Source organism: Paramisgurnus dabryanus, chromosome 18, assembly GCF_030506205.2.
Source record: "Paramisgurnus dabryanus chromosome 18, PD_genome_1.1, whole genome shotgun sequence".
Lineage (NCBI taxonomy): Eukaryota > Metazoa > Chordata > Actinopteri > Cypriniformes > Cobitidae > Paramisgurnus > Paramisgurnus dabryanus.
In genome coordinates, this window is record NC_133354.1 from 16414664 (window position 1) to 16435072 (window position 20409).

At 39.4% G+C, this 20409-nt stretch overlaps 1 protein-coding gene across 4 annotated transcripts in view; it reads left to right on the forward strand.

The window, feature by feature from the left end:
- Positions 1-20409, forward strand: part of cadm1a (cell adhesion molecule 1a) — a 327178-nt gene that overhangs the window by 268971 nt on the left and 37798 nt on the right. For 2 of the 4 annotated variants that reach the window (XM_065286942.1, XM_065286943.1), the window contains exons 8-9: positions 2128-2300; positions 17375-17455. In XM_065286942.1, the coding sequence (XP_065143014.1) occupies positions 2128-2300; positions 17375-17455 (254 nt within the window). The remainder of the gene's footprint in view (positions 1-2127; positions 2301-17374; positions 17456-20409) is intronic. The other 2 variants (XM_065286944.1, XM_065286945.1) reach the window with 1 other exon arrangement.

The following is a 20409-nucleotide window of genomic DNA, read 5'->3' on the forward strand; positions in this document are numbered from 1 at the left end:
AACTCCGCCCACAGGAATACGTCAGTCGCCAGCTAAGCTCAAACGGCTCTGCTAAGCTAAGCTGCTGTTGAAACACAACACACTAAACAAGCTACACAATCAGAACTCGTTATGTATTTTTGAAGGAGGGACTTCATAAAACAAGGAAGACATCAGCCTGTTTTTAGGACAGTAAAGCAGTGGTATAGAGATAAGTAAGTTGTGTCAAAAACAGGAAACATGAACACATGTTATATTGCACACCCTAAACACAATCATAGCTTCAAAAACACAGGAAAAACGGGACCTTTAAGACACATACTGTAACTGCTAAGCATAGACTGTACAAAAATATGGACGTAGTGTCCGTCACCCATTGGTTTGTAAAGATGGGTTTTGAAGCTTAAAGTGTGCGTTGCCTGCCGTCGCCATCTTGGCCGTGCGTCACCGCGAATCACTCGTGGAAAACTGAAAATGGGTAAAGAGACGGGACATGGGTGAAGCTGAGGTGGCTGGTTGCTGAAACCACGCCTGCCTACCTTGATTCTAGTGACAGCAGTGGCCGTTCACCCCTAACTCAAGTGGCCACGCCCTTAATTATGCAGAAGTTTAAGGCTTAAAATAATTTAAACGGATGAGTTACAAAAAAAATTCACCTCCCTCACAGTTGTCATGAATGGCAAAATTAGCTATACAGACCAAAAACACTTTTTGTACCAGGCTGTAAACATGTTATTTTCAACTGTAAACTTGGGCATTTTTAACATGGGGGTATATGGGAATTGACTCCCTTTTGGAGCCAGCCTTAAGTGACAGACACTAAAAATCAAAAGTTTGTTAGAAGTAATTCCACATTGGCTCGGAAACGTGAAATTAGTTCTGAGTAAAAATCCAGCATCATCTACTCGCAGATGGCACCTGGTTTTGTTAACGCAGTGAAGTTCATACATTTTTAAGTGTGACCGAAGTGTCCAAATATTTGTGTCCAAGTTATCAGTGTTTGCCCAACATGTGCACACAATATGTAATAAAATCCATTCTGATGCTTTTACATTCGACAACCCACCATGACATCCACAAACTAAAATGCTGCAGGGAGCCGAGGCGCCGACCGAATTCATTTAATAAAGATGAAAATACAATCAATACAGTGAGGAGAAAATTGGAAGTCATTTTCATTAAAGCTTGGAGAGGGGCTGTAGTCATTACTATCAGGCGGTACAGGGCTTGGCCTGCCATCCCATTTGTATTCTTTATCTCACCCCAAGTTCTCTGCAGCCCCTCCATGGTGTGTCTTCCCCTTTGCCGTTCTCTCAATAAGACACTTTTCTAGGTCATTTCTTCTTTTCCATATCCGTCCTTATGCAATGCATATATATTTAACCTCAGATTTACACTGTTCTCAGATTTCCCTCTATATAGAATTCACACACCGCTCACCATCAAATGTTGTTTTGCCGTCCTCAGGTGCCGAGGATCAACTGCTGTTTAGCTCGATCCGTTCCTTTGTTTTAAACGTGTGAAGGTTTTTGTGTTTTTTCCTTTCTGCTGTTTTCAATGGCTGGTAACAAGTTTAAACACAGACACACAAAAACAGAACAACAAGGGAAAACCTTCTCAGAGACTCCTGGGAAATAACAACACTGCAGCAGTGCCATTGAAACTTGTGAGGGGCGAGCGGAGTTTAGGGCCTCTTTTATTTTTCCACAGTGGATTTAGCTCATTCTGTTCATCAATGTGGAAGCAGAACGGGCTGTTGTGTGTCTGGCTCAGGTGTTTAGAGGACAAAAGGAGATAGCTTGTTGTGGCACTTAATTGAGGCAGACGAGAAAATCACAGCCTTTCAGGTGGTTTTGTTGGTGTGCCGAAATATGTTTGGTTAGCCGGCGCCACAAGCCCTGGTATTGGTCAAATGTGTTGCCGACCATAACAAGTGCTTTTTTTGATTGAAGAGCCATAACTATTATTAGCTTTAGACAACACCTATTGCACATGCTGGCGAGATGACATATTGCTTACAAAAATGACAGTGCTGCCTTTAAATGGGCGGTACCAATCAGAAAATGTCATGTTTACAAGTTTTCAGGTTGCTGAAATGAGTGATGGTCAGATTACTGGTGGTTACACAATTTTATTTCTTTCGTTTAGGCCCCAACAGGTGAATTGGGTAAAGGTGGATGACGACGTGCCCTCTCATGCAGTTATCACCGGCTCAGATCTCTTCATCGAGAACTTAAACAAGTCTTACAATGGCACTTACCGATGTGTGGCCTCTAATTCGGTGGGCGAATCGTATGATGACTACATCCTTTATGTGTACGGTAAGTTCAACGTGACCGAGTAGCTTCTCGTCGCTCTTTTCTTCTTTCACCCACTCCACCGCTCCATCTGAGTCATGGGTCAATAACATTGATCTCAATGGCATTTCCTTTCCTTCAGGACATGTTCTAATCTGACCATTTTCCTCCTGGAATTCACTTGTGATATCGTTTGCCGCACTAAGCCTGTGGTGAAATTGCTGTCCTCCATTTTCACGACATAACAATGGCCTCAAAGCTATTTAAAAAAAGGATTTGTGCCGTAATGAGGATTTAGAAGGCAACTGATATAACAGTAAGGCGAACTTACAAGAGACCGTCAGTGGCGTATTGTTTACTTTTCTAATTCAGATTCACCTCGAGTAAATTCCGTCAAATTGTCACAGTGAATTAGCTTTGAGGAAAGCAAAGTTTTTGTTTGTGCGTGTGGGAAACCTTCGCCCAGATCTCTTTAACATTGCATGCTGCCGGTGGGTCGCCACAGAAACTTGGCTTCGCCCCGACGGTGCGTGTTCCAAAAACTTGCCCCAGCACGAAGCGCAAATGCGCCAGTAATTGCGACAGGCTTTTCACACGTTTCTCCCATGAGCAGCTTGGCAGTCATTCCACTAGAAATTCATGACAGTTGAACCAACAGAATACAAGAGAGAGTGACACAACCACGTATGGCGCTCTGAGAGCTCAAATCCCTCCCCTATTAAAAACAGCGGCGAATATAACAGAATCTATCAGGACGTTTGATGCTTTGATGCCGCTTATAATATCTACAGTAATTCAACCACATATCTTGTGTGACATTAGAATTGCTAATGCAGAACAAGGACGGTGGGGTTGTTGCCGTTTAATCTGGTGTCACGCGTCTCCAACATCCCTCCCCACCCACAGTCACTTACTGTATATACACATTGATGTGCGCTTCAACGCTAAGAAATATTCAACGTACGCTCATATAAACAAGCACCGGTGACATCTGGGTGCTCTATAGTCTCATAATTATTCTCGTGCAAGTAAATGGGACAACATCTGCGTATTACAAACACGGTGGCCCTGACACATTCGCAGAGAGCCAAGGCATCCTCACACACTTCACATATTAGACGTTCTGTCGAGCCACTGTTCAATTAAACACTTATGCTTTAAAGAGATGTTAAGGCAAAAGCAATATGACTGTTTAGCAAGCTGTTGCTCTAAGGACACGTTTTCATATGTACTGTAAAACATGGCATATTAGAAGGGTTATTGTGAAGCCATTCATGCATGGCCTTATGCAAACACTGTAGTGGTTGTAGACACTTTGAGTGGTTATGTATAAAACATTTTTGCTGCAAATCTAGATGCCATACAATACTGTACTGTAAGGAAAGTGACATCTCGCCTAGATGCATCAACAGCCTCCCAACCATTGTAATGTCAATGCACAGTTCAATAGCAGGCCGTCTTGCACCTTTTAAGTGTGAGATGGCATAGACTACTGGAACTATTTTTATTTACAGTGAAAGGAGGCCAGGGTTCAAATCCAAATCTTACATGTTTTTACAGCTTTTGACAGTCCTGACTTTGTATTGGTTTCGCAAGTTTGACACAATAAAAGAAAACTGAAAGTTATACTAGTTTTGAGCAACATGAAGATGGGTCATTTTCAGTTTAAGGAAAGTTCAGTTTTTAGCTCTTTTAGTCTCTACTGTAAGTCTTCTTAGTTTCTTTACTGTTTTATAATAATTTTGTTACTTGAATGATTAGTCCATTTTCTTAAAAAAAAATCCAGATAATTTACTCACCACCATGTCATCCAAAATGTTGATGTCTTTCTTTGTTCAGTTGAGAAGAAATTATGTTTTTTGAGGAAAACATTGCAGGATTTTTCTCATTTTAATGGACTTTGATGGACCCCAACACTTAATTCTTAACTCAACACTTAACAGTTTTTTTCAACGGAGTTTCAAAGGACTTTAAACGATCCCAAACGAGGCATAAGGGTCTTATCTAGCGAAACGAATGTCATTTTTGACAAGAAAAATACAAAATATGCACTTTTAAACCACAACTTCTCGTCTAGGTCCGGACCTGAAAGCGCCAGCGCGACCTCACGTAAATGCGTAGAGAGGTCATTAATAAGTATCATTCCACATACAACAACGTCGGAACGGTCCTCTTTCTCCACACTTGTAAACACTGGGGCGTAGCTACGCGTTCGTCCTCTGTGACCTCTTGACGTCATGACGTATTGCGTGAGGTTGCGCTGGCGCATCATAGGACCGGACCTAGACGAGAAGTTGTGGTTTAAAAGTGCATATTTTTATATTTTAGACCCTTATGCCTCGTTTGGGATCGTTTATAGTCCTTTGAAACTCCGTTGAAAAAAAAACTGTTAAGTATTAAGTGTTGGGCTCTATTAAAGTCCATTAAAATGAGAAAAATCCTGCAATGTTTTCCTCAAAAAACATAATTTCTTCTCGACTTAACAAAGAAAGACATCAACATTTTGGATGACATGGTGGTGAGTAAATTATCTGGATTTTTTTTTTTTAAATTGACTAATCCTTTAACCAACCAACCCAGTATCATGAAATTACGTACCTATAGTCACGTAAAATTGTGAGTTTTTTTCTGTGACACTGACACGTTTTTCCATCTTTTTGCATGAACATGTCACGCATTTCTGTTTACGTGTAATTGTCACATATTTGTTACTCAGCTGTTTTGTCCTATTTTCTTACAATTGTCACTTCGGTTTAGGGTTAGATTTACATAAAATGACATCCTTACCCAAACCCGACTCTAACCCTAATGCCAGGCGACAATGGTTTAAAAACCATAAAATATTAAAAGGTATTAACTAGTGATGCACCGATGCATCGGCCGCCGATATTTATCGGCCGATTTTTGATGAATTTGAAACCATCGGCATATCGGCAATAGCACGAGAAAGGCCGATACCGATTGTTTATTAATTAACCGCATAAAGTCAATGAATTGCATGTCTGTTGTTCAATTAAAATGATTTAATGTTTGGGTGTGCACTAGGGCTGTTCCGAATACCATTTTTTGAGCTTCAAAGCTCTAGTAGATATCAAATCAAATATTCAAAGCTTCGGAAGGAGGGGCTGAACATATTTTTCTCTTTAATAAAGGCAGGAATCTGTGTGCGTATGTAGCGGCGTGCCTGTCACGCGTGCTGCGAGAACAGCATTAGTGAAACAAAACACGAGCAATACTTTTAATAAGGTAACGTTAGCCTAACATTTTTCTAACAAACAAACACTCCCGTATCCAAGGGCGTAGGTTTGATTCTGGCATTGGTGGGGACATAAATAAAATGGTTGCATTGCAAAAACTGTTTATCACCGTTTACTTGACACAAACAACAGACAACTCAGTATGCACTTTACCCAGTAACATCTGACTCGCCACCCCCGGCCATCCCAAATGTATAATAAACAATTCGTTATGTCCTAGAGCCTAATAAACAGTAACTGTTTAAGTCTTTGTCAAAAAAAAGAAAATTACATTGTAAGATATAACCATATTTACTTTATAACAATGAAGAATATGCAGTTGATATTTAATTCTTAATTTAATTTTGCCAAAAAAATCCCAGTGTTGAAGTTGGTACGTATATCATGCTGTTTCCTGAACAACGTTTATTAACGTTTCTGTAGTTCACATTAAATCTTCTTTTCATTAACAGAGTTAATCAGTGTGAAAAAAATTAATTTTAAGTTTAAAATGCAACCTTACATTATGTCTACATTAGTGCAAGTAATGACCACAGTGCAGTAATGTAAAGTATTCAGCAATCATGACATGAATTCATGTTTTTACCATGTTGGGGTTATTTTCTTTCATGGATTAGGGACCCCCTAAATAACCTTGCCACCCCATTTAAAAAGGTTGACAAAAGTTTGCAACTCCTAAGGTTAACATGGGATTGTCGTGTATTGGTGAAAACACTATCCTTGAATCATTATGTGACACAACTTGTTCCGTATTTTGTGAATGAAACAGTTACAGTGGGTATAATAATACTTTCTTCCTCACTTACCTGTAGCCCGAATAATCACGCGCTTCTTGTTGAGTGAACTTTGGCGCGTTGTACAAAGTGAAACCATCCTATCACACGTAGCGAGTAAAGACAAGCCCATAAAGTGATGTGATTTAGAGAGGCGGGACTCAAGAAATGCTAATCCAATCATATTAGCAATGTGATTAGAGAGGCGGGACTAAAGAAATGCAAAGCCAATCATATGAGCGATGTGAGTTACGGAGGCGGGCATTGCAGAGAACGAAAGCTGTTAACCGTTTATGTACCACATAGAGCGTTATTTTTACAGAACGGGATTGCAAAAGATTTCTGGTCCCATTTAAATGATTCCTGAAAAAAAATATAATAAGTAAAAAATAGAAAACACAAGAATAAGAAGGACATTAGTGGTTATATATAAATACAGATTAATTGTTTGGTCGAAATTATTGCTAGGGACAATTCAGTCTTCCCTGAATATTGCTAGGGACATGTCCCTAGCGTCCCACCCTAAATCTACGCCCATGCCCGTATCAGAAATTAGAAGCATAGTAATTAACTTACTGATAACGTAATGGGTAACTTGGGCTATTTAAATAAAACAACGTAAATAAATGAACGAATGAATGAAGTTCAACAAACTGTGATAAAACGGTAGCATACTTTCAAAATCAAGTTTATTTACTATCACTTACACCATCCAATACGTTTTTCATCAGTAGAACAATAAAGTAGATATTTTGCAGAAACCCCAATGGTCCGGCATGCAAGTCAACCGATCCGCCACTTTAAACATGTATATCTAATACAAAAGTAATCCCCCATAACTCCGTGTGGCATATTGATGTCTTGTGAAGCAAATCAATCAGTTTTTGCAAGAAACTGAACGTTATTTACAACACTATTAGCGTGAATGCCAAAGCAGGAAGCCCGCTTTCCGTTCGAGGCGATCTCTTTCTGATCTCTTCTACTGGCTGCGTTTGATGGCTGTTTGCTATGGATGTTGGTCTCTCTGCGCCACCTATAGAGCTGGAGCGTGAAGCGCACTTCCTGCTTGGCAAAAGCTCTGCATTAACGCTGCATTAGCTCTGCCTGTCCGCTGATCAAACTGTAAAAAAACGCGATCTCTGTAGACAGCCCAGGCTTCACAAACGGCAATATCAACAAATGGCCAAACCTAGCCAGCACAAAACTAAACAAAGTATTCCAGCCAATAAACGACAAGAAGGATTTGGGGGTGGGGGTTGGGCGCGTTTATGAAAGCACGGAAGGGAGGGGGAGGGGGAGGAGTTAGCTACGCTCTGTCTGTTTGAAAACAGTTCAAACATCAACAGGAAGTGACGTCGCACATTATTCGCTTAGAGCGCCTTTAAGCACCGACAGAAAACCTTTGTTGAGCTGGCTCAAATGTCTTGGACAATAAAAGAAACAGACTGCACTTTAGTGGGGCAAGAAGTCCAACTTTTTTGAAGTAGCAATATTTATACTCTGTTTAAAGCAATAGCACTGGCATTATTTATGTTTATTAAAGAAATCCACTATTTGTAAAAAAAAAAAAATAGTTAATGTTGTTAATAAAAGAAATGCTGAATAGCAAAAACCACCTTTGAAGGTTGTCATGTTGTCTTATTATATTTGTTTTAGCTTAATTTGTGCCTCTCTTATTATGTTGGTCAGTTGAATGTTAATTAGATCAAATCCATGTTCAGTTAAAATAATTTGATGCAGAAATAAACTAGCTAATAGACCAACTGTATAGATTGTATACAAGTGTTTAATATCGGTATCGGTATCGGCCAGAAGTTGTCTGCTTAAATCGGTATCGGTATCGGCCCAAAAAAATCCTATCGGTGCATCCCTAGTATTAACCAATACTTAAAGTGACATCCTAATGCAAACACCAAATTAAAAATAGGTGACAATGACACTTAAACAAAAATGGGTGACGTTCACGCAAAAAGGCAGAAAAACGTGTCAGTGTCACGGAAAAGACTCACAAATTTACGTGACTACAGGTACATAATTTCGTGATACAGGGTTGCAACCAACAAATCATCGCTGTCCGATGAAAACCACTTATGTCCATTTTGCCGATTTTCTACGGATTGATTGTCCAGGTTCATTTCCGTATACAGTATGTTTCACATATCTAAATGGCCAATGAAAAGTTGTGAAATCATGTCATCTGATTTTACATATATCCATTTGTTGTCAATCACGCCGCGTATCTCCCGCCCTGTGGAAGCATCTCGCCGTTCTTGTGAAGTTTCATCGAAGCTCAGCACTGGATAGCCGAATAAACATAGCCTGGTGAGACAATTACTTTCCTTCATTGAGGTAAACATTTCCCCCCTGACGCCAGACGGACGTCTAGGAGTGACAAAATTACGGTAGGACTGTGCAAACAAAGTATCTGTCTAGCATTACCATGTCAGTGTATTGATTCATTGTCCCTTCATAGTTTGCAAGAGACATTTAATAAATGTATAATAAATATTAAATAAACTAAGCATTTTTAATAAACTAAGATGTAGGCTATTTAATAAACTGAGCGTATTCATCTGTCAATATGAAACGCGACTTGGCCCTTCTAATTAATGATCGGAAGAATGCGTATCGAGCACCGTTACTGTAAAATATGCACGTATGTTCATTTTAACTCAATTTTGGTCAAATGTGGATTCTGGCAAGAATATGGTTACATGTAAAGATGCCGTACCAAGTATGACAACGCCACATTCAACTGCTTTTGAAATACAGTGTTTTTTTCATTTCCTGTAAAGTAACCGTTTTGGACATACGTGAGTTTCATCGGGCAGCGACGAAATACACAAATAGTATTTTTGGTAGGTGCATTTAAAATGCACTTGGGCAAACAATCTGTGCAATCGAAGCGCAAAATCATTTATGGATGAGAGGAAAAGCATTCAGAGCTGATTTCACATCCTTGCTTTTCGATGGAAGAGCTTCGTGGCCCCTCGATAGACAGCCAGAACAGATGTACTGCAGAGGCAATTTTTCTCTAATGCGTTTGTTCCCCAACTGTTGTGAAGCTAAGTGATGGAGAACACTTGGAGGGTGGCTGGCACTAAACTGGTTATGGGGAAAAAATACATTCCCTGAGACACTTTTCCAGAGCCCCCATCCCAGCATGCCCCTGCGGGGGAATGAGATCTAACACACCGCCCGGTAACAAGTTTACAGAGCGCCTCTAACCTAATAAAGACTACCTTTGCCTTCACAGGGCTGGCCTTTAATATCGCGCGCTCCTCCTCTGCCTGTCACCCTCGCTCTCGTTTCCTCTCCGTAACAATTCCTCCATGTTTAGAGGGCTTTCCTTTGGTATCTCACAGCCGCTCACCAGGAATCGATCACGGCAATACGTTTCCTTTAACTGTGCTTAGCCCACAATGTTGAAGTCAAAACACACATCTCACGTTGGATCAAATTTTACGGTTCCCACAGTAATGAAAGCATCATGTAATTACACTGTTGCGAAATGTCATGGAAATAAATCAAATCTTAAGTAATCACATTTTTGTAATGAATATTTTTACAAAGCAGAGCTTCATTGCTTATTACACCTTTAAAAAATAAAAGTGCTGGAAGGGTTCTTCATGACAAAGGTTCTTTATGGAACCATTTAGCAGGAAATGACACGTTAAAAAAAATTTAATTATTTAAAAATTGTGGGAACCCTGAAGAATTTGTTGCATGTGTGGAGAGCATAAAGCACATAAAACTGTAAATATATAGAGCTGATTGCCAAACTTAAAGCGTTAAATGTCTCTGAGGGAATCCTCTCTGTGGTTCTGTCTTTGACAAGCATGAACAGATATTTGTTTTAGTCAGAATTCTCAACTGATGTGGGTTCAGCCCAGCTTGCATGCAGACCACAAATTGCAGAATGATTGATAAACAGCCTTATTTATGACAAGCTTCAGAGTATCTGAGTCAACTAATTGTGCTGTATATCCAACAACATGTGTAACAGTAGAGGTGAAACAGCTGGAAAAACAGCAGTCATTCTAGCAGTGCATGTAACTCGGGAAGATTCAGACTCGGTCCACTGATCTCAACATATGTAGGGAGGAAAAAACAAGATGTGCAATGTTGCTACAGATTTCACCAATTGTATCCCTATGTTATAATAATGAAGCAGTAAATCACCTTTCTTACCATACTATCTCTTAATTTTAAAGACCTTGCTCACTTTCATTCAATATGCCACATCAATGTTTTCTCTGAAACTTGTTTTGGTGACACAAACATTTAAAAGTCAGATTTCTCTGATAAATGTGGCTGCTGTCAGAAGTGGCTGTTCAAACCTGTCGTTCAGGAATTCAGTCGGCTGTGAATTCAGACATGCAAATGTGCCATATTAGAGCGTAGAGGCGATGTAAAACCTTCCCGAAAGGATGTCTAAAGATGAAAGAATGCTTTTAAGAAAGAACTAGAACATTCAAGTTTTTTGTTTTTGATGTTTAACATCTTCTTTTAACAAACAAGTTTAAAAAAAAAATGCCATTACTCCCTAATAATTCCTGTAGTTTACTTTAGTTGATAGAGTAGCATACTCTCAGAAATAATGGTACAAAAGCTGTAACTGGGGTGCTACCCTCTGAAAAAAGTACCTAAGGTACCTTACACTATCCAAACCACGGTATGGTTATTCGTGCCCTGGCCGGCTTGCGGAGGCGGGTCACTTGGGCCCAGGCGCGGAACCAAAGCGGTTTTCTAAAGGAGAGATGTCAATTACGCGACCACTCACCTTCGTAAAAACCTTCTGATGTGCGCAGTGGGATTACGTATACAGTATGTCTGAGTTACACATCCGACAAATCAACTCAATATGATGCATCTGAGAGGGCAGCGTGACATCACATCCAAAAAAACACAGACATAACATTATGATGGGCTTCAGTGTTAAAGAAATAGTCTACTCATTTTCAATATTAAACTATGTTATTACTTAACTAAGAATTGTTGATACATCCCTCTATCATCTGTGTGCGTGCACGTAAGCGCTGGAGCGCGCTGCGACACTTCGATAGCATTTAGCTTAGCCCCATTCATTCAATGGTATCAAACAGAGATAAAGTTAGAAGTGACCAAACACATCAACGTTTTTCCTATTTAAGACGAGTAGTTATACGAGCAAGTATGGTGGTACAAAATAAAACGTAGCGCTTTTCTAAGCGGATTTAAAAGAGGAACTATATTTTATGGCGTGATAGCACTTTTGGGAGTACTTCAACTCGCCTGAAAAGTCCGCTCCCCTTCTCCCTCTCATAATGGGAGAGGGAGGGTGTTACTGCGCCGACAGAGTCATGTGAGACAGAGGTAGTGATAAACGCGATGTGCAAACATCTATTTGTGGTGGTCAATTTTAATTTTGTGGTGGACTGAGAAATAAATGAATGTATAGTAATGTACAACGACGCTCTCACATGTCACAGCAGTAGGCAGCGCAAATATAAGGACACGCCTATAATCCCTCCCACTCCGAAGTGTTACTAAACTCGATGGAAAAGCTAACCAAGCCAAAGTGAGGTTAGCTGACCTAACCTGACACAAACCGTGGGGTACTATGCAATGGAAAAGCGCCATTATTACTACATACTGCTACCTCAAAGTTACATATGAAGAGTTTAGATGCAAAAGCTGCTAAACGCCACCTACATCAAAAATTAGATAATGATATCTCGTATTATACCTTCATCAAATACTTTTGCTTCAAATCTGCTTAATCTTGGCCTTAGGTCATACAGAAATAACGCTTCGTTGCCAGAATCCATAAAAAATGCACATTTACAAGACATGTCAGATGCACATTTCTGAAAATTAAGATTAATGGTACATACCACACCTATTTTATTTTATCTCAGAATTACCAAAAAGTGCCAAACAAACTACAAACCACTTTATTCATTCAATTTTTCACTGGAGTGCACCTCTGTTACCAATCCAATGTCAGATGTGCGTGTACTCATTGTTATTTTACTCTCTTCCATTAACTTTCTCACCCTATGATTCTCAAAAAAGAAATCCAGGAACTCATGCAAATGATACACTAAAGTAAAGCAAATGTGATCAAACAGACAGTATTTAAAGTCATATGCTTCGACATGTTTTCTGCCTCTGGAAAGCACATTGATACCAACAGGTAGTTTTTCCCAGGTTAGTTCTCAGTGTGTGTTTCCACAGTGTCACCAAGCCACAAAGTAGCATAAGCACACTTATCAATATTTGGGATAAGCTCCCTCTGCTCTCCTTGCTAGTTTTGCTACTGCAAGCAAAAGTCTACTGGAACAAACAAGCAAAGCTGCTTGATAACATAAGGTTGCTGATGGGCGAATCAACAGCCCTGAGCCCCAATTGCTAATCACACTTTCACCCTTGTGTTTTCCCTTTCCGCGTTATTCCTGAATTACTGTCATCCGTCATGAATCCAGCACATGCCACGAAATACCACGGCGGTACTCATCTGCTCAGCTCCTCATATGTACCTCGTGCTCCTTCCACACCTCCTCAAGTCTCTGGAGACACCCTGCGTTTCATATGGGAGAGGCATTGTTTTATCAAGTGAGGGAGAGGTGGTTAAACAGCATTTGTGTGTCTGGGGAATTGGCGTAAGCGGCTGTGTTTTGCGGTGGCTCGGGTTTAATGAGCCTGGTACACACATACACGCCCCAGCTCGTTGCCACGATTCATAATGTGCTTTGATAAACACACGCTGAGATGACATGGCAGGTATGCGCTATGAAAGTCAATAAGCTCCGAAGCCACGATAAGCAGTGCCATCTCTTAACATCCTGAGAAGACATCATCTAAAAACAGGCTGTTTGGAAAATGCAGCGAGCTATAGATCCGTTTAGCCTGCCAAGTTTTTAATGAGCTATTGACACCGGTGATCTCAAACATCTGCTGGGCATTCACAGATCATAACGGAGTGGAGCCAATAAAGGTGCCCCTCTACTGAGATGCACCGCAACAGAGCATCACCGATCACATGGGGTTTCTTCTGCTTTTTATTAAACCATTAATGTATCCACTGGTTCATACGGCATTGAGCTTCCAGGGCTCAGCACACATTATTTAATGCAAATGTAGTCTATAGTGGATATCGATCAAATGCACCGCTGCTGCTTGTAAAAGGAGCTCTGTAGCCTGTTAGGCTGTATTTGCTATGCTTGACTGCTCGCTGACTTTTCGTGGTCAGCCGTTTCCTTTTCTGCGGGAAAAAAGCGCTTAGGCCAAAAGATATTAAGGAAGCCCAAGCGTATCACGATATTGGGAAATTTAGCCTCGTTACACTCACACGGATACTATTACACATGAATGTATTTAAACGCCTACTATATAATTCGCATATGCTAGCTGGTCTATTCTGTTCTCTTACGTAAGAGAAATCAACATGGCTCTGCACTTTTGGAAGATGACTGGGGGATTTGTTCATCTAGCCGCGATTGCCTCGTGAATCACTGTAGTTTTAGACAGGTTACAACTTACCTCTGACATGCTGTGATCCATTAAGGTGTTTTATTGGCATGCCAAACATACAAATCTTCGAAAGTACCTTTTCCGTCAGAAAATGCAGTAAAGGAGTTATATATCCCCTCCTGTCTCTTAAAGATGGCCTGTGTGAAAGAAGTATAATATTTTATTAGTTCCTAGGATCCGAAACGGGCTTTGGATGTGGCTTTAATGTTTTGTTAGTTGATCATAAGTAAGAGAAACCTGCCATTTTTTGGTATTGGAAATGTGTGTATATATATTGATATATATTGGATTTGATTACGGCACACATTCGCAGCGGTTTAGATAACCTCCTGCAATGTCTCAACATTTATTTCCATCCAGAGTTGCACTCATTTTTGGCCAAGATCTTGCACTGATGATTGGAGAGTAAGAGAGCTGGACAAAGTCTTCTTCAGCACATCCCAAAGATTCCCAATGGGTTTAAGGTCTGGACTCCAATCCATGTGTGAAAATGATGTCTCATGTTCCCTGAACCACTCTTTTACAATTTGAGCCTGATGAATTCTGGCATTGTCATTTCGGAATTCGTCCATGCCTTCAAGGAAGAAAAAACCCATTGATGGAATAACCTGGTCGTTCAATATATTTAGATATTTACTTGACCTTATTTTTTGGGCACATTATTTTCGTGAACTTAGTCCTGACCAAAAGCAAAATCCATAAAGTCTTTTACCTATTTGCTTAGTTAAATCCAGGTGGGGACTTTTTGGACGGGCAGTGTATTTTCATTAAGAAACCTAAGGAGATAGTTCACCCAAAAATAAAAATGTGTCCACCCTCATGTTTCTTTATTCTGTTGAACACAAAATAATATATTTAGATAAATGATGGTAAGCACACAGTTCATAATACTCACTGACTTTTATATTATTTGTTTTTTCTACTATAGAAGTCAATAAATGCCGTCAAGTGTTTTCTCTTTTATATGATACACATTTTTTAGCTGTTAAGTGAACGTTTAAAGCAATATATGCAATACTTTAACAGAAAATGTGTAAAAGCCTTACAGTAAATACCTTGGACAAATCCTTGGACCTTAAGTCTTTCCCCACCATTGACAAGTTAACTCGTCAATTAAGAGAAGACGCTTCCCTGCCAATGACGAGTTTTTCCGGCAATCCATATTTCCGCTATTATCCACAATTTTGCGCTCTTAACTCTTTCCCCGCCATTGACGAGTTATCTCGTCAATCTGCAATACCGCTAGTATCCACCAGGTGGATTATAAAAACGGATTGCCCTAGGGCAAACAGCTGTATGTCCGTGTATGTTTTAAAGATCGCTCTGCATCTGATCTCTATCAAAAGTCCTTCACAAAAATGGAATTATCTCAGCTTTTTGCTTAAAATTTGGTGTTTTTGATGAAACCTACACATATTTGAGAGGTGTTAAAAACAGAACACATGAATTTATTTAAACACATTTATATATTTAAAAAGGAGCATTTTCTGGAAGGCATTAAACTTTTGTGAAAATCATGAAAAATGCTGGCGGCGGAAGAGTTAAACACCTTATACAACCCGGAAGCAACCCTTTAGGTCAAACAGTTCAAACTCTGTGTATGTTTTGATAATAATTCAGAATCTGATCTCTATCAAAAGTCCTTCACAAAATTGCATTTATCTCAGCTTTTTGCTTAAAATTGGGTATTTGAGAGGTGATAAAATGAAGGTAGGGTGAAACGTTTTTTTTTTTAAGCAGAAGGTCTGTTTTTTATTTGATATATTGTATTAACAATAACATTTTCTAGAAGGCATTAAACTTTTATGAAAATCATAAAAAATGCTGCCGCTGGTTGGCAACTTAAAAAAAAATGCTTGCAGGGAAATAGTTAATTATTATTCTGCAGAAACTGTTAGATTTGCCCCTTTTTCCTTTACATTTCAAATAGACATTGAGTCTAAAGGATACATATGCACGTAAGATTGTTTGTTCTGTAGTCCTTTTTTGATAGCGTAAACGAAGATCTTACAGTGTTAGTGTGCGGCGTGACATGCAATACATAGCTGCCATTTTCTGAGTGATCCCAGTGCATCAGCTGAGGAGATGGAGACTGCTCTCTCTCTCTTTCTCTCTCTCTCTGCTTTATTCTGCTGGATGTTTATCATTAGAGAGTGGAAGTGTTTTTGGGCTCCCACCGAGCTCTTTTGATGGAGCGCAGACAACAAAGCGAGGATAGGAGAGAGTTGGCCAATTTCCCCCACCACAGATGTTAACACAGTGGTATCTGTCTGGACGCGGCGGGCAAACAGTGGCGCAGGGCGCGTCACTTTTCACGCCTGTTATCTCAGCGAGAATCATCGCTCACCCCCGTACACCCTCCTTTGCCATTCTACTCATTTCATTAATGTTTGCTTGTTTGTCTTTCCGTGCAAAATCCTGAGCGCCGGACTGGCCAATGCTCACGCTGGGTTAACTCGCCAACATCAAACATGCTAAGCCTGTCACCGCCAACCTTCCTGTCAATACTGCACCCAGCACTCCACACTGCAAGTTGCTTAATCAGACACAACATTAGTAGATAGTATGGAAAGAAAACGGCTAATGAGATGTGACGATGCAAAAAATCCTGAGATATGAGAGGATGTATAGCATGGACCGCTTAAGTGTTTCATCCTTGTGGTAATGTAGGAAGAAATATGGGACTGGGGCTAGTTGTCACACTTTATGCCAGTGAACATTTCTCAGTATGGGGTTATTTTGGAATGACAATTTCACCCTAAATTTGGCAATCATATAAAATATATGAACTTCCTTATTGTTAATGACCAAAAAAAGCAGTTAATTTAATGCAGGTAAGGAAAAAATCACGGCTTATAAATCGTATAATCTTATAATTGATTTTAATCTTTGGCATGACCTTACTCAGTCAATATTAAAGATATATTTTACAGAATGTCCTTTACGTTATGTAGGATGACTTTATGTAAAAAACTGTAAATTACAAGATCATTTTTTGAAGCTGGTGTCTGAAGCCAACATACGGTACAAAACCACTGCTTGATCGAAATCTCATACAGTAGTTAATGAGATATCAACCTGTTCCCATTGTGACAACTAACTCTCTAATCTTCCTAGTTATGATCCATCATTTTCATCTGCATTTTTTGTTTTATCATTTCTAAACATTCCCGCATGTCCTCGTCTCATTTTTATGTTCATTTCCTTTTTATTGTGGTTAAATGATATTTTATTATATTTTCCAAACACAGATACACAAAATCAGCGGTAAATGTTTACACTTGGCACATACAAGAATATGTTATGACAGCACTACAGCCACAATTAACTTGTATAATGACCTCACATGAGAGCGGTATTTCCTTTAATAGCATTTGCTTGATAATTCACATACTGTTAAGAGACTCATTTACCATCTGTGAAGTAAAGCTACACACACAACGCAGCACACACAAATCTGTCTCTCATTATTGTTGATTTGATCACGTTTGGTTTCGTTTTCTCCTGATTTTCCCGTATGTCATGTTTTTTTGTGTTGTGTTTTTTCATCTAGATGCCCTTACCACAACCCTTAAACCCACAACCACCACCACTACCATCTCTGCCACAACCTTCCCTTCAGACATCAAAAAAGGTATGGTATGACCTCCATCCACCTGCCCAACCCATGTGTGTGTGTGAGAGAGAAAGTGCGTGCGCGTGGCGTGTGTGTGTGTGAGAGAGAAAGTGCGTGCGCGTGGCGTGTGTGTGTGTGTGGATGAGAGACAAATAGAGGCCGCCAGCAGCCAGCCAAGCCTGATAAGATTCTCTTGCTGATTATAAGAGGACCGTCTCCCCTGTGAGAGCGAGCCAGGCCTGGGCTCACAGTGCCACATGTCAGAACTGGCTCCCTTCACAATTCTCTCAAATTTTACTGCGGTTGTTCTCTCCTTTAGTGGTGTAATCTTATCAGGATCTGGAGCTGTATCCAAGCCTGTCTGGTGCAGGGATTACAGAGCCCCCTTTATGTTTCCTGTGGGTTGACAATGACGACTGAGTCTTTGTAGCCAGGAGGAACTGGGATCAAGCTCGTTCATGTTTGTCATTTGTGAATGAGCAGAATATATCCGACTATTCAGCTATAATGATGCTAAATAGGAATTTTTGTTTTTATCATTATATCAATTATCTCAACAAAGCTGCACCCGCGCTATTCATTTGTCCATGTTATTTAGATTCTGTAATCAAGTCTTGTAGCCAGTAAGGTAATGTATTATTAACAAGAGTGCTGTCGTTGCATAGAGTATCGTATCTCGCAAGTCATGCTCATATTCAGTACAACAGCACACTCTGACTGATTTTTATTAAACAAGCAGTCAATATTAAATTACTTTATTAGGCTAAATTAGTAAAGTTTATTTGTATGAAATACAATTTCTATTTAGTGTGACAATGCTTTTATACTGCTTTTTTTGAAAGGGTAATTTTTAATGCAGGTTGGGTTCAGAAAGGGAAGGGACAAACCAAGCAGTTCGGTTTGGTTAATGTTTATATATGATCCAACAGTGGGTTCATACAACCCAGCATTCTTAGACAAAATTTGCCATGTTTATATACAATTTCTACAAAACTTACAATATATATTAGGGTGGTCCTTATAATGGGTCAAATTTTTTTTTTTTGAAACTCTCACCCCTTAATTGTGTTAGGATAGCAATAAAAACACACTGTACAAAATTTTAAATTGTTCCTACAATATCTAGAGGTTGCTCAAAGCCTTTGAATATTTTCGAAATCAAATATTTTTTCCAAAAACTGTACCATTAAAAAACGCACAACACACATAAAACTTGCTTCTTGGAGGGTAACTTTTGTCTATTGTGATTCATTTACATTTGAAAGGCATATCATAACTAAAACAGGAGTTTTAATTGCATGGGGGATGGTCAAATAAGTCCATTGCTGCCATAAGTATATATTATTATTAAACAATTATACATGCTAGCACAAAGTATCACAATAATACGCGAATGTGGTCTTGAGCAACCTCTAAATATTAGTTAATATTGAAAAAATGTTGCCCAATTTTTTTTTATTCAAACATATTGGTGGGGTGAAAGCATGAACTTTTAAAAGTTAAAAAAGGACCACGCTAATATACACTCACCTAAAGGATTATTAGGAACACCATACTAATACTGTGTTTGACCCCCTTTCGCCTTCAGAACTGCCTTAATTCTACATGGCATTGATTCAACAAGGTGCTGTAAGCATAAATGTTGGCCCATATTGATAGAATAGCATCTTGCAGTTGATGGAGATTTGTGGGATGCACATCCAGGGCACGAAGCTCCCGTTCCACCATATCCCAAATATGCTCTATTGGGTTGAGATCTGGTGACTGTGGGGGCCATTTTAGTACAGCTCATTTTGGTGAGCTTGTGGAAATTGTAGCCTCTTTTTCCTATTTGTAGTGGAGATGAGTGGTACCCGGTGGGGTCTTCTGTTGTTGTAGCCCATCCGCCTCAAGGTTGTGCGTGTTGTGGCTTCACAGATGCTTTGCGGCATACCTTTTTTTTTAAGGCTTTTCACCCACAGGACTGCCGCATACTGGACGTTTTTCCCTTTTCACACCATTCTTGGTAAACCCTAGAAATGGTTGTGTGTGAAAATCCCAGTAACTGAGCAGATTGTGAAATACTCAGACGGGCCCGTCTGGCACCAACAACCATGCCACGCTCAAAATAGCTTTAATCTTTAATCTTTCTTTCCCATTCTGACATTCAGTTTGGAGTTCAGGAGATTGTCTTGACCAGGACCACACCCCTAAATGCATTGAAGCAACTGCCATGTGATTGGTTGATTAGTGCATTAATGAGAACTTGAACATGTGTTCCTAATAATACTTTAGGTGAGTGTGTATATATATATATATACAAAATACCACAGAATCAAGTTGTGTGTGTTGCCAAGAGTGTGTGAGTGAAGTTGACACCAAGAGAACACCAATTTTTTTTTTTCAAAATACTGTATGTACCTAATGGCACATATTAGGACCTTTTTAAAGGCTACATATTCTGACCATATTAGGCTTATTATGTTTTTACATACAGCTCTGTAGAATGTCATCTCATGTCTTTGCTAATGTCTTAACACTTTAAATAGGCATATCCTTGTTAAAGGTGCCGTAGCATGTAAAACTGTATTTACCTAGGCATTGATGAATAATAAGACTTCTGTACTTGGTAATGACATGACATATGACCCTCATACACTATTGTTTCATCATTCTTATGTAAACCTTGTGCATGCAATAGACCAATGGAAAACCAATCTCCAATCTCACTCATGTTACAGTCGTAATGTACGCCACAACATTAAATGACACATTAAATTAATAACAATGTTGTTACAATGCTAAAAACAAAGTTTTGACTGCTGGGTTAGCATTATATGCTAGTTTATGCTATATGCTAGCGTGTAGGCTGCAGTTCTACTATTAAAGTTACAGTTACATTTCGCGTGTCCATACTGAAAAAACACAAACTCACCACTCAGAATGATCAATTTTCAATCTCTGAATAGTTTATTTTTCCTTGAAATCTGTAT